Source organism: Lineus longissimus, chromosome 7 (genome assembly GCF_910592395.1).
Source record: "Lineus longissimus chromosome 7, tnLinLong1.2, whole genome shotgun sequence".
Lineage (NCBI taxonomy): Eukaryota > Metazoa > Nemertea > Pilidiophora > Heteronemertea > Lineidae > Lineus > Lineus longissimus.
Window position 1 is genome coordinate 1,155,960 of NC_088314.1, and position 16,399 is coordinate 1,172,358.

General features: G+C 39.9%; 3 protein-coding genes across 5 annotated transcripts; 1 reads left to right on the forward strand and 2 right to left on the reverse strand.

Annotated features, from left to right (window-relative positions):
• Nucleotides 1-761: 761 nt before the first annotated feature.
• LOC135491231 (uncharacterized) lies at nucleotides 762-4,764 on the reverse strand. Its single transcript, XM_064776961.1, has 6 exons — nucleotides 3,702-4,764; nucleotides 3,213-3,405; nucleotides 2,744-2,860; nucleotides 2,486-2,584; nucleotides 2,050-2,243; nucleotides 762-1,671 (listed from the first exon to the last, which is right to left on the reverse strand). The coding sequence occupies exons 1-6, from the start codon at nucleotides 4,665-4,667 to the stop codon at nucleotides 1,474-1,476; spliced, it is 1,767 nt and encodes a 588-aa protein (XP_064633031.1). The 5' UTR covers nucleotides 4,668-4,764; the 3' UTR covers nucleotides 762-1,473.
• Nucleotides 2,181-8,660, forward strand: LOC135491232 (mitochondrial tRNA-specific 2-thiouridylase 1-like). Of its 3 annotated transcripts, XM_064776963.1 has the most exons (11): nucleotides 2,181-2,272; nucleotides 3,144-3,318; nucleotides 4,335-4,447; nucleotides 5,350-5,447; nucleotides 5,692-5,857; nucleotides 6,402-6,586; nucleotides 6,754-6,926; nucleotides 7,050-7,103; nucleotides 7,343-7,409; nucleotides 7,665-7,765; nucleotides 8,056-8,660. In XM_064776963.1, the coding sequence occupies exons 4-11, from the start codon at nucleotides 5,360-5,362 to the stop codon at nucleotides 8,398-8,400; spliced, it is 1,179 nt and encodes a 392-aa protein (XP_064633033.1). In that variant the 5' UTR covers nucleotides 2,181-2,272; nucleotides 3,144-3,318; nucleotides 4,335-4,447; nucleotides 5,350-5,359; the 3' UTR covers nucleotides 8,401-8,660. The 3 variants fall into 3 exon arrangements, with proteins under 3 accessions (XP_064633033.1, XP_064633034.1, XP_064633032.1); XM_064776964.1 differs by lacking the exon at nucleotides 4,335-4,447; XM_064776962.1 differs by lacking the exons at nucleotides 2,181-2,272; nucleotides 3,144-3,318; nucleotides 4,335-4,447 and adding an exon at nucleotides 4,764-4,992.
• A 914-nt stretch (nucleotides 8,661-9,574) lies between these two features.
• Nucleotides 9,575-16,161, reverse strand: LOC135490823 (F-actin-capping protein subunit alpha-like). The gene is made up of 9 exons (XM_064776364.1): nucleotides 16,111-16,161; nucleotides 15,586-15,649; nucleotides 15,375-15,426; nucleotides 14,973-15,033; nucleotides 14,673-14,743; nucleotides 14,246-14,461; nucleotides 13,922-14,009; nucleotides 13,533-13,667; nucleotides 9,575-13,315 (listed from the first exon to the last, which is right to left on the reverse strand). Exons 1-9 carry the CDS (start codon nucleotides 16,144-16,146, stop codon nucleotides 13,175-13,177), a joined length of 864 nt encoding a protein of 287 aa, XP_064632434.1. The 5' UTR covers nucleotides 16,147-16,161; the 3' UTR covers nucleotides 9,575-13,174.
• Nucleotides 16,162-16,399: the final 238 nt, after the last annotated feature.

Genomic DNA, 16,399 nt, shown 5'->3' on the forward strand with positions numbered 1-16,399 from the left:
AGTCTAATTTGGCCTGGCTGTGACTGTCTCATCTCTCTCACCATGTTGACAACACGGTGGAGCAGCCAGGACTGATTCAGCCTGGCTGTGACTGTCTCATCTCTCTCACCATGTTGACAACTTGGCAGAGCAGCCAACAAGACTGATGTGGCTTGGCTGTGACTGTCTCATCTATCTCATCATGGTGCCAACACAGTGGAGCAGCAAAGACCGATTTGGCCTGGCTGTGACTGTCTCATCTCTCTCACCATGTTGTCAACACAGTGGAGCAGTCAGAACTGATTCGGCCTGGCTGTGACTGTCTCATCTCTCTCATCATGTTGTCAACACGGTGGAGAAGCCAGGACTGATTTTGACTGGCTGTGACTGTCTCATCTCTCTCATCATGTTGTCAACACGGTGGAGCAGCCAGGACTGATTCGGCCTGACTGTGACTGTCTCATCTCTCTCAACTATCTTTGATCTCTGTGTTTTGGCACAACAGTGATCAACAGACAATCAAAGCCAAAAATCTTTTTTAAGGACAAATATTTTACTTAAAAATAACAAATTCTTCAAACTATTATGTACAAATATAATAAAACTCCCTTTAGAAAAAGTTCCCTATTGACATACAATGTATACCTATACGTGGAAAAGTTTCGACACCATGCGTTAAAAAGTTCTTAAAGCGAAAGAAACAAAGATATAAATACTACAAAAGCAATATTTAAAGCATCTGTGTACAAAGTACTAAATTAAACACAGAATTTTTTTGGGGGGGGGGGGGTGTGTCTTATTTACAGCTTTGACTGGGTGTGGAAATCTATCTCATACAAATAGTGGATATATTTACAGTGTAGAGTAATCAGAAAGCCTCTTAGCGCATTCAATACATAATATTCTTTAAAATGAAGCAGTGAACTGAAAAGCGGTAGAAGTTCCCTAAAGGTACTCGTCTCATAACAATCTTTAGCCAAGCAGCATCGGGTAAAGACCGGGTCGATATATAGTTCTGTTCAGTTAAACTTGTTCTTCAATTTTCATCACTCAAAGTCAACTGTACATACACTAAGAATCAAGTTGAAACGAACATTACAATGAAATATCAAACACATCAGACAATTATTGTAGAAAATACAAAGCAAAGCAATAATCTCTGCTCATTGAATGTAGTCTGACAGTAAACTGACAGTGGCTTCTGCCACTTCATGACAGCAAGAAGCAAGCATAGACTTAAAATATACATAACAATACTTCACCAAAATATATACAGATCAGTAATCAATTGTTTCCAGAAATGATTTACATAAATTTGCCTGAAATGTGTAATAGTACTGGTTCCTGTAACAGATTGAACATGGCAAAAGGGGGTGGGGTGCGCACGCCTCTTGCATCACATCCTAAACACGCCACATCATCTCAAGTGCCAGCAGGTGCATCCTGGCCAGGCCCATAGAGACTTAGAACATTTCCTCCGGAATAAAATGGAACTCATTCAAGTCCATCACCAGATCTTCTCTCAACAGAGTAGGTCTGATCCAGAGTGTTACGTTGTATCGTCCTCTCAGCAAGCTGTTGGACTTTCCTTGCAAAGCTTCTTGGTGATTCTCTCCCAAGCATCGGGTTCTGGCCGTAAGATTGGAGACTTCGTCGACGCAGGTTGTAGTGGTTCAGACCAGGTCGTTCAGTCTGAAAGACATGATACCGGAATACATTACATGTATTCAAAGTTGTTGATCGAACTGATGATTCTGCATTTGCAGTACCCAAATGATGAAAGAGAAAACCTATAATGATGTATTGTCAGGCAAACTACATTTGAGGAAATCTTAAAATCATCTCAACACATGATTTTTAGGATCAAAATGTGAAACATTTGTGCTCTAAACGATAGTTGTAGCCCGACTTCACATCAGCCAGGTTCGCAAAATATATTAATAGAATCATTCACTCAATCACAGCTAGAAACACCAGCAGCAACATTCAGCCCAGCAGACTTATCAGTAAGTCTTTGACCGTGTGCTTTGAAAGGTTACATAAAAATCACTGTCAACTATTGCTACTCACTCCAGAAATATCTGTCTTCCTTCGTCTTCCTTTCTTCCCTGTCGAATCGGTCCGCTCTCCTGAGGCTGGCTTCGGAGGTGTTGCATCACTTAGCCATGATGACACACACATTCCCTTGAGCGGTGTAGCCTGGCAAAGATCACGTAGCTCCTCTAGCAAACTTGGAGTACCGGACCGACTGGATGCACCAGACACTGGAAATGAATATTGAATTTTAAAACAAGTAAGGATTTCCAAAGATTTTTGAATTTCAAAGAATCATTGATAGAAGCTTTTTCTCCAGAAAAAGATTTATCAGAGTGAATTTCTGATTTAATAGACCACTCTTAATCTTTTGACGGAAGAAATTCTGAATATAAACATCATTATGATGCAGGTGCTACCACTTTCATAATGTAGTGAAGGCACATGATTGATATCAACACATGGTCTTCACCTGTCACAAAACTATCTTCTTCACTGACGTCATCAGGCTGTATGTAAGTGTGGTCACTGTCTGTATCAAATGATGTGTCTGGACTGGAACCATGTGGGGCTGTAAAAGAAGCATCAGAAGTTCAATTGAATTCAGAATAGCACAAAGAGACCTCATTCTCACATGGCATACTGGTTACTCGGTTCTCTCCTGTCCTGGTCCTTGCATGTCAAAATATGACTGACCAAGATCAAAGTACTTATAATTTGAGCAACAAACCTGGGTAGCATATAGATGTCTGCGATGGATCTGGAACAGGTAGAATGCCCTGCTTGATCATCTCAATCTTCTTCTCCCCATGATCACATAACATCATCTCAGACTCTTTCTGTGGCCCTGGAAAAGGTTTGGCAAAACATCATCAGAGTGAAGAATTCACTTCCCAAATGACTATGATTCGTGACACTATATGTTGAGGTACACATTTCAGCCTATGCATCCTGGGGCCTCATTCAAGCCATGTCATTTCCTGTAGTAACCACAGATGCCAATTCTCCTTGTTAAAACATAAAACTGTGTTGATTGATTGATTGATGAGCGAGTTATAAAACTAAAAGCTTTTTGAGACATGGGTTTATCTCAGATAAGAACCATATTTTGAGGAAAATCTCACTTTCAGCCTTTCAGGGCAAGCTGATACGATATTCATACTTACCAACCAAACCACAGAAGAATGAGATAAACTTACTGTAAGGAAGACCTACTGCTATCCCTGAATCGACAGATCTACGTATCTCATAAATTTGCTGACGTATTTCTACCAGATGTTGGTTGTTGATCTTATTCAAGTCTTTGTAAGTGTAGCCAAACTTTGCCAGGAGGGCGACAGCAGCAAACCAAAACATCTTGCGACACAACCACAGTCTCTCATACAGGATACTCTATAAAGAACAAAAAGATACCAAATTTGGTTCATCATTCACATATCAGAGCCAGAGGAACCTAATTATAGACAGAATCAGTCATAAGATGATTTACAATTACATTTGCACATATTCATGCAAAATGTACTTATATCATAACAACATGGCACTATACCATATTGTGGAAGAGGAATTTTATCTGAGTTGTCTCAAAAACAAATGAGGCAAAATAATGGACTTCACTATCTAGATTATGCTTTTCCAAAAATGATCACAGAGATCTTAAATAGAGAGATTTATGTCCACAGACTTACATTTGTATCATTGACACTAATATGAGAATCCAAGCCACACCATGACACAATCATCCTCTCAACAAATATGTCAGCTGTCATCAGAAGGAACAACCAAAATCTTGCTCCACTCGTTCGAGGTGTTGATGTTATCAAATAACTGATGGCAATTGACAACACATAGAATATTAATGAATATAAACTGGTGAATTCTCCAAGGACAAGATTTTGAAGACTGCTAACTCGGTCAAAGACATCAGTGATGAGTAAGCGTTGCTCTTTTGTTGTCTTCTTATACTCATCAAAGATTGCTTTGACGCCAGATGTAGAACTCTCTAAGACTCTTTCCAACTGATCTCCACTCTTCAATATCTTATCTTGATTTTTCAGTGATTCATTTTGCCGTTTCAAAAGCACTTCCTGCTGTTCACTGCTTTCCAAAAGCCTTTTGGCAGTGTCAGAGGATGCTGTGGCTAGACGTGATATTGTGTCCTCTGTTTTATCATGCCAAATTTGTAGCTGGAGAAACGAACACATATTCTGCGTGTGTATGAAATAGTTATTGTGCAACTGAATGAGCGAATTATCAAAGTCCCTGGTGCAGTCCATATAATGTGGTTTATGGCAAATAAGGCTTTCCTTTCCTGTACTCAGTAAAAAACAATTGAGAAAGGAGATGGCGAGCGTATGTTGCGTTTCATCGGTGAGCTGCTGACAGCCTTCCTCCAACTGTGACAGAGCATTCTTCCAACACTGGCCATATTCAGGTATTCTTGACTTCGATTCCCGTAGTGCACGTTGATAAGCCTCTCTTCCTCTCTCTATCGACTCTTCACTTGGTTGGCTGGCTCCAAACACCGTGGCTGCACAAAATGCATTGCACAAAATGAGCAAAGACAAATGGCCAACACAAAGCATCTTTCTAGGGTTTTTGCCATCAAAATGGTAAAATTCTAACGTTCTAGATATTGGTATCTTCATTTTCATTTTCTATAGCACGGGTTTTTGCAGAGGTAGCATAGTAGAGAGATGACACATGAGAGGCTTTATGAACGAAAATTTAGAGATTTAAAATTGGTGACCAGAAAACTGTAGACGGAAGTGTAAAAAGGCATGCGCGTAGAATGGATTTTAAATTTTTAACCAATCAGATTGGAGAATTTGAGTTGGGTACGACAGTTGTAATCCTTTCACCAAATAATGAAAATTACGAAATTGCTCATTTTGAAAATATTTTACCTTCAAATGTGCAATGTTACGCACAACCTAACATGAAAATGTTACCTTTATGTATAGAAGTTGTGGTCTAAGTGTATGTGTACCTTTTTTGTAGACGGGTTCATCTGCATTTCTCTGTAATCTGAAGGGTGAAATGAAGGGTGCATGATACTCATACTGATAGGCCTAGCTGTACTACAGCCTACAGAGAGATGTACAGTCAATACTGCCAACAGGAGTTGAGGAAATAAATATACAGCCACGGTAGTCCTAACTGTACTCTACCTGCAGCCAATTTCAGCATCGGGTAGACTGTAGTCAGTGCAAGCCATTAAGAGTGGGGTTTGAACCTCGTTTCCAGAGACCAAGTCCAATGCATGTGCCAATGTCCGTGTATGGCTTCAGAATGATGTTGAAACCATCCTGATAGACTGGCTTGGTTGTTTTTCAGATATCTTAAAATGATTCGACAGGCAGCCAAGCAAGTTGTATGTGGCATATCTGGTGGAGTTGATAGTGCAGTTGCAGCACTGTTATTGAAAAAGAAAGGTGCGATAGCTATATTATAACTATTTTAAAATCCAAAATATTCTAATTTAAAAGCTTTTTTTCAAAAGAACAAAATGTTATTTTGAAACTTCTCTAAGGCCAGCTATTGGTGTAAGATGTAATGTAGCTTGCTTGACAGTCATTAAAAAAGCCCTTGTTAGGGAAAAGTTCTATACAATTGGCCTCGGATGTAAAATTTGTTGGAAAACTGTAGTATGTAAGCTTCAGGTTTTTCTTGTTTTAGGTTTTCATGTCACTGGTGCATTTATGCGTAATTGGGATACGAAGGATGAATTTGGAGAATGCCGAGCCGATAAGGATTTAGAGGATGCCAAGCTTGTTTGCAGTCATCTCCATATACCACTGCATGAGGTCAACTTCGTCAAGGAATACTGGAATGAAGTGTTCACGTGAGTTGACAGATAATGTGTACTAAGTTGACTGAAAGAACTTGCTGATATTTGGAGGAGAAGCTGTTAAATATCATGATGTGGTTTTGACATAGTTTGGCTAATGAACATAAAGGAGCCTCATGGCCTAGTGGTTTACACTGCTGGCCACCACGCAATAGGGCCCGGGTTCGGGGAGAACCCATGATCGTATGTCTGGATGAACCGGCGTGGCTTTCAAGGAACTAAACTTCTGGCTCTTCACAGTCCTTCGAATGAGACTCAAAACCGAGGTTCCTTGTACCTGGTGTCTATGCCAGGGCAAGCTAAGACCCCACCAAGTGAGAAACATGAGTAGCTTGCGTGGACTCTATCTCTCTCGCCAAAGTCGGACCACTAGGCCAATAAACCCAATTGGCGCCAAACCATAGTGGCACGCAGGATACGCTCATCCCGCCTTGGAGGAGGATTACTTCTAGGAGAATGACCCCTCCAAGTGCAGAGCGAACGCTGAAGAAGAAGAAGAAGAAGAAGGCTAATGAACATCATTTTTGCACATTTGCAGGCCATTCCTAGAAAATTATCAAAAAGCTTGGACTCCAAACCCAGATATTCTTTGCAATAAGTACATCAAATTTGATGCATTCTTCGATCATGCAATAAACAACTTGGGGGCAGATTATGTAGCCACTGGTCACTATGCAAGATCAAGTTATGGTGAATACATGGAAAATTACAACAAAGAAAGTGGTAAGTTTGGTTTGTATATACTGAGAATTCATCTTCGAAATTTATTTTTTGGCTTGATCGTCAGAAGAAAAACCATTCTATTACAGACTTGGGCAGTTTTGCGAAACGGAACATGATCAGACCTTGGCCTTTGTAATAGTCTAATCAACATTTCCTCCGATTTATAGGTGCAAAGTTATTGCGAGCATTGGATGACTGGAAAGATCAGACATTCTTCCTCTCCCAGATCAACCAACGTGCCTTGCAAAAGACGATCTTCCCGCTTGGTGATATACCTAAAGAATTTGTCAAGCAGATTGCTCATTCCGCTGGCCTCAGTAAGATTGCTGAGAAAAAAGAGGTAGGAAGTTAATTTACACTGGCAATTGTAGGTGCAACGAGTGCAGTACTTGTACATGTTTACCAAAAAAATCTGTTTAAACAAATATTTGTTTCTATTCAAAGCAACTGCTCTCTTTTCCAGAGTATGGGAATATGCTTCATTGGGAAGAGGAAGTTCAAAAACTTCATTGCAGAGGTAAATATTATTTGATGTTTTGTGCCCAGCATGGCAGGCCCAGGGTCTGTCTATCAGAAGGTAGAGATGTAAGCAAAAGGAAAACCTGTGTGTGGCCCTGAATAAACAATTTATTCAGTCAAATTGTAGTGGCCTTCCGATATGCTACTTGGAAACTTGTACTCAATCAGCCTCACTGAATGTTCACCTGTGATTAAGTTTGGCCCTGAAAATCTTACCATACATCTTTTATCCTTTAGTATATACCACCAAAACCTGGTCAGTTTGTTGATGTCGACACCAAACAAGTTCTAGCAGAACATAAAGGTTAGTTACTTTGCTTGTAATTTCACCTTCTTCATCTGGGAGTGCATCTAATGCATGATGCTATGTCACTGACAAAATATGTTGCATTTACTTTTGTTGTCAAATGATCAGGTAACACCAAACTGATAATACATTTAGAATCAGCATCCTTCCCTAAGGTGAATATAACTGGTGTAACCCTGTTTTGTAAACTCAGCGACGAAAACTCTCGTCTTGTGAAAGTATACGTAATGTCTGCAACTCTCCTCATTTCAGGTATACATAACTACACTCTTGGACAACGCATATCTTGCCCTGGATTAAAATTTCCCTACTACGTAGTTGAGAAGGATGCCAAAACTCAGGAGATCTTAGTGGTAAGGGAAAAACACCCACACTCTATCCTTTTCTCTACATTATAATCCATGGCAATCTGTAAGTCACAGCAAGCCAGCCTGAATTGGTAGAGTTCCATAGTTTACCACTCATAGCTTCAATGGATCAGTTCTAGCTTACTTACTTATCCCCATTTTTGTCAGTCTTCGGCCACTCTCTGAGGTTGTTCCTTTTGGCTGTCTTGCCTCAGATGAATGAAAGTCGTATGAGATGATGAAGATCTCAAACCTTCACTCTGTCATTATTGGTTTTTACCTCTCTTGTTTTCCAGGCTGCGGGAACAAATCACCCAGCTCTGTTCACAACAACAGTGTTCACCGACTGTGCCCACTGGATTCACAGTCCACCAAGGTTGCTTCTTCAGGATCAAATGCTTGACTGTCAGATGAGGTTTCAGCATGTTCACCCGCTCACTGATTGTACATTAACATTGTGTGGAAATAACTGTTTGATTATAAACATTGCCCAGCCAATGAGAGCAATCACACCGGGTCAGTATGCTGTGTTCTATCTCGGTGACGAGTGTCTTGGCAGTGCACAGATTATGCAGACTGGGGCAACGCTTTATACGTTAGGGCATAGGGAACAGGTCAATAACCTTCCTGGATTCACGTGACAATTGTACCAGGTTACCCCTGGTATATTGTTTTAGGAGTTCCAATTCAAGTTGTGATAAATACGAGTGCAGCCTGTATATTAGAAAAAACCTCTTCTTTGGCTCACCGTTAGGGGAGTCTATACAATAGCCCTGTGTCCGTCGTCCGTTGTCGTCGTCGTATCCTGTGGCACGTAGAAATAACCGAGTTGTTGTACACTCCTGTCATTGTCTTGTCTATTTATGTTAATTTCAATAATTACATTAAAATCCTTGTTTCATTTGACATGTCATTTTTCTTTGAGTTGTGTTGAGTGCAGAGGATTTGCTCATGTTTGAACGATACTTCTATTGACAGTTGATATCTGTTGTATCCATTGCTGGACGAGTATCTAGGTCTTCGTAGATTATGGGATTGCACCATTCTCCACTCTTGGCTTCCAGCAGTTGGGACCGGTATTTTCAGTTCTGTGGTTAAATATTACATTGGGCAACTCAAGTTTGTTGCCGCCCCCAAGTGTAAACTCCTGTCGTCTCACGGATCAATTGGCACATTCAATGAAGGAATTCTGTCAGGACTTCATTCTCATAATGAACGGAGTTGCCAATTGGAGTTGCCGACTGGAGGTGTCCACAGAATTCATGGGGCAAACTCGGAGGCTTCCCCGCAGTGAATTCTCATGCAAATTAGTTACATAACTGAAAAAATGTAACATGCACAACTTCAACCATGGCTCTATGTTGTATATCAACTGGGGAGGACCATGTTCTTCAGAAATGACTTCTGCCAATGAGGCAGTTGACTGGCATGGTCCTTCCCTCCAATGGAGACACACACCCAGTCCTAGAAACTCTGCTGCCGAGGCACAGGTTGTGTCTGTCCTCAATGACAACATAACAATCAACTGAGACAGGTTGTGCCAGTCATTAGTGAACATCCCATCAACTGGCCCCTATCTATTTTTGGGCATGTCTTACATTGGACTATTGGTTGCCTACCATTTGTAATGGGGGATGCCATATGTTCACACAGGCTTTGCCTACCCTGGGCACTATCAGTTGATTGAACGAAGTCCACTAAGACAGAACACTGACAGTGAGTCAGCATGTCTGCAGAGGGAATTGAAACAATATTCCCACACTGAATTTGACAAGACAATATCACAACCAGTCCAGCGAAGAGAGGACAAACGTGAATATTTTGCTCTTCAGCGATTTAATAAAATCATTACTATGAGATATACAGGATCCTTTACAATAATTTGTTACAAAGTTACCAGAGGCATTTACATATACAACCAAAGAAATGAACAAATGTGGAGAAACATGAAATATAGTGAAACGAATTTTAGGTCACATATGATGAATTCACAGTTATGTTTATCCGGGTGACAATAATCGGTAATGGTTTCCACAAGGTACCCATATACAAACAACAAAATGAATAACTTCTAGTTTCTTTGTTCAATTCTTTGGTCCATTTAAACTGCATCTGCCTCAAACTGTGACATGCTCCTTACAATGAATTGGCCCCTTCATTAGATCACTGTATAGGTTTGGAGAAGGCTGACAAGAGTGGGCACTACTAGATAACTCATGTCCGGTATGTGAGGGACATGACATGACATTGTCAGCCACGTTCAAAAGGATTAGCATTGAAAGGAATGATGCTCTGACATCTTCATAGTATAGACTGCAACTTGAAATGGGCAACTCAGGACATTCCAAATGTAAAGACACAAAATCCACCTGCCTATCTTACCACAACCACTGTAGTAAACTCCGTATTGAACTTTGCAAACATTGTTTGACTTGTACTCCCTTAACGGGGTAGAGAAACCTGTGTTATCATTTTCCTGAACTCCTAACAGGAAACCTGGTCAATAAGAGTGAAAACTGTCTATGTTCACTTTATACAAATAATGCCGGTGCTAGACATCTATATTCTTTTGTGATTTACTATATACAGCATACAATGAGCAGATGATAGACACAACCCCACAACAAGAGAACACAGCTTTTTCTTTTACTGATCATGGTTGGGGAGGGCTGTGCCCATCACAGTAGCACAAAAGCTTCCTCATCACTTTATCTGCCAAATACATCTGTCCATAAATCTATCAATTAGTAGACCATGATCAGATTTAACACCATTTCCAAGAAATGTTCGACTTCATCACGGCAAAACCACACTGACGAAATGTCATTCTGAATAGTCTTCTTTACCTGGCTTAAACGACAAGTCAAGCTCTAAGAGTCATCTGCGATAGCATCACTTTCGGTTCTACCAGCAAGACCTCAAGTTAAGCATACTTTCTTTCTCAGCCTAAGATGCATGGCTGAGAATATCATCATTTGTTAGATAAGTGCATAGTTTCCCATAACTTGTATTATGATTGACCCATGCTACCAAAGCAGAGATCATGTTTGCCTGCTCAATCAAAGGGAGAAGTGTGATCTTCGATCTCGTAATTGCCCCGTTTCTAATGTGAAGCAATAAACCGTAACCATGCCCAACCAAGATTCCCACCGCATATTTGGTCTAACAGCAGGTCATAAGCAAAACACGACGTGCGGTAAACGTGCAAAAAGCACTACGGAAGCAACCTGCTTCCCAATTGTCAACAATTTATACATTACAATGTACAGAAGTATTTAGCATAATCAAATGAAGTATAATACATGTGAATTTATACAACGCTTGTACAATTCTTGCTTAAATGAGCCAAAGTGGACACTCACAGGACTGAAACTCTCGCTTTGGTACCAAAGATCCCAAGATTAAATGAAGTCCTAATTCCAGGGTGAAATGGTTGGATGTAGTGGGGTGGGATGCAGCAATTGCAGGTGTTGATGGAGCCTGAGGTTGCTGCTGCAGACTGGAAACAATTGATGACATCACGTTGAATAGAAAGATAGAGTCCTGAGAGTGTCCACTTGGACATGTCTGAAGAGATCAGCCACCCAACATAATGTCATGGCTTAAAACACGAGAACTTATGTGCAGTCATACTCAGTGCAATCAAAACTACAAAATGTAATATGTAACTTTACTTTAAGAGACTAAATACATGTAACAGAGGAGTTCTCCTCACATGATCCTAAATACCTGAAGATGCATGAGCCAAAAGCTAGAACTGCCACATCTGGAGTCCATGTGGTGGCTCATGCGAGATTGGTGGCAATCAGATATGACAATATTGTGAGGTTATAATGTCCTACAGTTGATTCATGCAGTTGTTTTACCGAGCTACAATGGATGCCAGTTTAAGGGACATCTTATTACCCAGTATGAATATATTCGCTTGTAGCTGTGCTCACCTAAGTACTTCGCTAACTAAAATAGTAAAAGGGGTGCAATGAAATCGCTTGACAAATCTTTAGACCAGACATAATCAGTGTGCTTGGTAAAGAGGATCTGACAAAATAATACAAAACCGAGAGAAGATAAGTACAATATGCCAAAAAGTTATTCAGTGGTTTGACTGAGAAGAGGTTATCAAAAGAGCAATAGATTTTACCCATGCGATATCCTCAAAAAGATCAACATTGATCACAATTGCACAAGCTTTGTTAGTGATTATTTGTGAGCACATATTTTTGGAATGTGAAACTTTGTTAGTATTTGGGCATAGCACCACAGCTGATCGACATAAATCAGAGATTGTTTCACCAAAATCTGCAGAATAGCGACTGACGTAACGGTATTATTTTGAAACCATGTCGAGACGGAGTATAAATATTAAAACTTGTGATAAACTGTTCTCATACATGAATGTGTGCACAGAGCTAATGACACTTCATATGCTACAAAATATTTACGAACGTTTCCTAAACTAAAAGTTATTTTGATTTAGAAAATGAGGACTGAAGTCCATGAAATACCTACTTCATGTCAACTATCATCAATGACTGGGCAAAGATATCAAATAAGATCAGTTTGTATGTTGTGTGATGCCACATTATGCACTTCAACTCAATGACAAATGAAACAGTGATTCTGTAGTAGCACACTCTTGCCCTAAACCGGTAGAACAAAATCATAGCAGGAATGTTACAATCTAAAGAGAACCTATCTGGAATGGGTGATTCTGACCTACGGAGAAAACTAATGTACACATCCAATTGTCCTTGAAAGAAGTCTCACCCACTGCAACTGTGACACTGGTAAAAATTGATTACTGTTTTGTTTTTGGTGCACAACAGTCAACTACATGAGAGACGAAGCCTGAAGGGGCCTACATGAATCTTACTTCATGTAATGTGCCATTTTATGATCCTACATGTAGAGTGTAACATATATGACTGGCAAGATGAAATAGAGTAAATAACAGTACTCCAGTGCATATGGCCGTGGCCAACTTATCAGGTCACATTTTACAATAGGTAAGATTTCCTCTGATTTTCATTTAAAAGGTAAAGCACCTGCAATTACAGACTTTTGATCTCAATACCGACCATGGAAAAAGAAGATACTCTCAGAAACATTACTTTTTTTCAAAATCTCATTTAGCTCTGAATTTTCCACTAAAATATTTAAACTACTGGGCACTTACTGGGCTTCCGCGTGTCGCAAGTGTTAACGATGTAGAATTCACAAACAAAATCAAAACATGAAATCAATGTTTGAGGCAATCATTAATGCCACATTTTTCTGAGAAAATTGTTTGTCCTTTCCATTTCATGACCCCTGACCTTGAATAATATCTCATACACTGGTTGAATCCAAAGTGGGGCCTCCTATGGCCAGCTAGAGTACGGTAGTCTGTTCAAACTCTATCATGGTCGTTACTATTTACTTGTTTTTGAGTTGGGGGGCAATTTTATACGACAGGATCTTGTTCCAATCTATTTTATTTCGTGTCACGGGTAGAGCACGTCGGAGAGCTTTGAACGTCGTGTCAGACATTGTACGATTAGCCTCATTTATACCAAACTGGAAAACGAATAATTATATTGCTTAGCTCTTAGAAAACATTCATCATAAGTCAAAGACAAGAAGAGCCTCATCAATTTGATTATAACACCTAATTTGTGAACTATCATACAATCATATCAACATGGGGATTATTCTCAGAGCAATCAAATCTTTACGTTGATATAATCTTAACTGACTCCTGAAGTCGGGATAAACCAAGGAGAGCTGGGCTTACCTGGAATTCGTTCTCACTACTTTCAACCACTCGCATTAGTTCCTTAGCTGTTCTCTCTTCGTCCGTTATTTTCACAGATTCCTTTATGTCTTTTAAGCAAACTGTCTGGACATTACCATCTTCATAGTAATGCACCTGCACAAGAAGAAAATGTCAGTCAAAGATTACATATCAACTGTTCCTCTTCTTGCATTTATCAGCATTCGAAAGTACATGTTGTCAGTTTCTTAAACCTTTTCTCTCCGTAGTGAAAACAAGCTTGTCCCTGGAGCTAATCATTCTTCAGTACTTTAGAACTGCCCTATCACATGATTCCACAACACTCATGAGCCAAATTTGAAAATGTCCTTAAACACCATGACAGATCTTACAAGACAGACCATACTTACATGAACTTTAAAAACACCTTTGACTTCAGCAGTACAGCCACCACCTGCTGGAAATGTAATCGACCAATGTGTGCGCCAGCGCCCATTCCTGAAAATTCAAATGAACATTGAAAATTCCTCACTTGCCCCGACAGACTATGAGACACAATCAGGCAGAATGGATCTCTGATACGTCTCGTCCAAAGGACAACACCATCAATGAAAGTAAAGCAACTTTTCACAAGATCTGAAGCCGTGTCCATGACAGACACCCAACTTATGATGTTATGTCACCATTCAACACATGAAACCAGCTACAGAACAATGTAATAACTGATGTCTTACCAGAAATTGTGAGGAGAAAACACATGGTCCTCTAAACACAAATCTAAGGTGATTTGGTCTTGTGAACTGGTTCCATACACCGCAGTTATTCCGTTGGGGTAGTGTTCTTTACCATAAGCCTCAAAAAGCTTCTCTGCTGCCGCTCGCCATGGTTCTGACGTTGAATCTGTTTCCGTCGATCCAAAATCACTGCCCTCTTTTCGTAAATGGTCGTATCTAGGAATAAAAGAACCAGATTTGATTACCGATATGTTTCAGTACGATACTAACATGTCAGGCAAAGGCACTCAAAGCTTTTACTACAAAGCTAATTCAATGCAGGTTAACATTTATGGCCAGATGAATGCTATTATGTAATTGGAGTGAAACTATCAGATCTTCTGACATTTGTTGAATTTGCGCCTGAGAGAAAAAGTTAGTAACTTACACAAATTTCTGCTTTGATTTTGGATCAAAAAATTGTCCATCTGGCAATTCAGCGAACTCTGTGATCAAAGTCTGAAAATGCAAACATCAAAAGGTGAGCAGGTTATTGATTACATGTATCTCTTTGGAGTTGTCCTTTAAACAACACTTTCACAAGGCTTTCAAAGGGGGCGAGAACTGCATCCTGACCACAAAACCTTAGTTTCAAATTTCTAAATTCCACAATCTTTTTGTTCAATACTAGACTTTAGTTATCTCGAACAAAATGTTTGTAGTTCCTGACGAGAAATTGTGCATCTACCTGATGATCTGCCGACACTTTCACAGGTGTGAATTGATCCTTGTTGTAGGAGGAAAAGGCACTGAAATTATAAAAAGCAACAATTGAGCCATCTACCCAGATGTCTGAAGTGTCTGGAGTCGAAGACTAAGTGATTATGTGACCCATTTAGGTACGTGCACAATACTAGGCCTGACAGCATGGTGTGATGCATCATCTCCAGTAAAACTGACAGAATAATGATATCAACCATACGCAATCAGTTTGACAAAGACACCATATATTACATGTACCTCTCATTATTGACGACTTCAACTGAGTTGTAACATCGGTCTAAGAAATCAAGCGCGACTCAAAACATGCTGACACTAAGACTGAGAGCTGAAGGACAACTACATAACTTTGTGTCACTAGTCTACTCACCTTGATGTTTGTGTTTTAAGTAGGTAGTCATTATCCAATAAAATACGACAGTCTGAATAAAAGAGAAAGTACAGAGTTTTAGTTGGTGGTCCCATCTAAAATGAATGACAAGAACATTGAATGATGGGCAGTTATTGATTCCATTCAACCAACACTTAGTGAAGGCATCTAAAAGCAAGACGCCAAGAGGACAAAGAGGAGGATTACCTACCATTGAACACTTCATTAAACTCTCCAGGAGGACTGTGCTTCAAGAAATTCGATACTATTTGTACCTGAAAAGCAGAGCAGTAGTTGATTATTATGACTATGACTGTGTACGAGCCTGAGCGAGGGGCCCTCTAGTCTAAAAAATCAAATCGACAAATCATGTCTCGACTCTGGGCCCTCTGGATTTGTGTGCAGTCAGATAACACATTCCTTGTTAATCAACTCGGAGCCATCAACTCTACATCATGGTGACATCATCAAACCAATAATTGCTATCAATACTTCAGCACTTGAAGAACTATTACAGCACTTCCGTATGTACACATCTATGTAATGTACAGCAAAATGTACAGGAGAAGCCAATGCATTTTACTTCCGGGCTTGAAAAGTGAAAAAACCGGCCAAACGAAAGTTGTCTCTATAAATCAAAACAGCGTATGCATGTCAACGAATGCCTTATATTATATTTGAAGACTAGCAACATGGTAAATGTGGGAAAAATTCACGAGATCACCATTAAAATCACCTTTTGGCCATCAGAAACGGGCTGATAATCTGCCATTTTGCTCGATCTCGGTTGTCGACACGCCTCGCGAAATGCTTGCCGGGTACCTGCAAACCTCGTGTCCAGGAAAACCGACCTGCTGCTCCATCCGAAAATATTGCAAATTTAAGGATGAAAAGTGGAACTACACTAACTGGAACCCTTTATATAATTACTACTTATCCATTTAGTGTGATTTGTTATAGATTTAATTGTTTAATAATGTCTAAACTGAGTAAGGAATTATCCAATTGGGGTCCTGGTTTGAGAT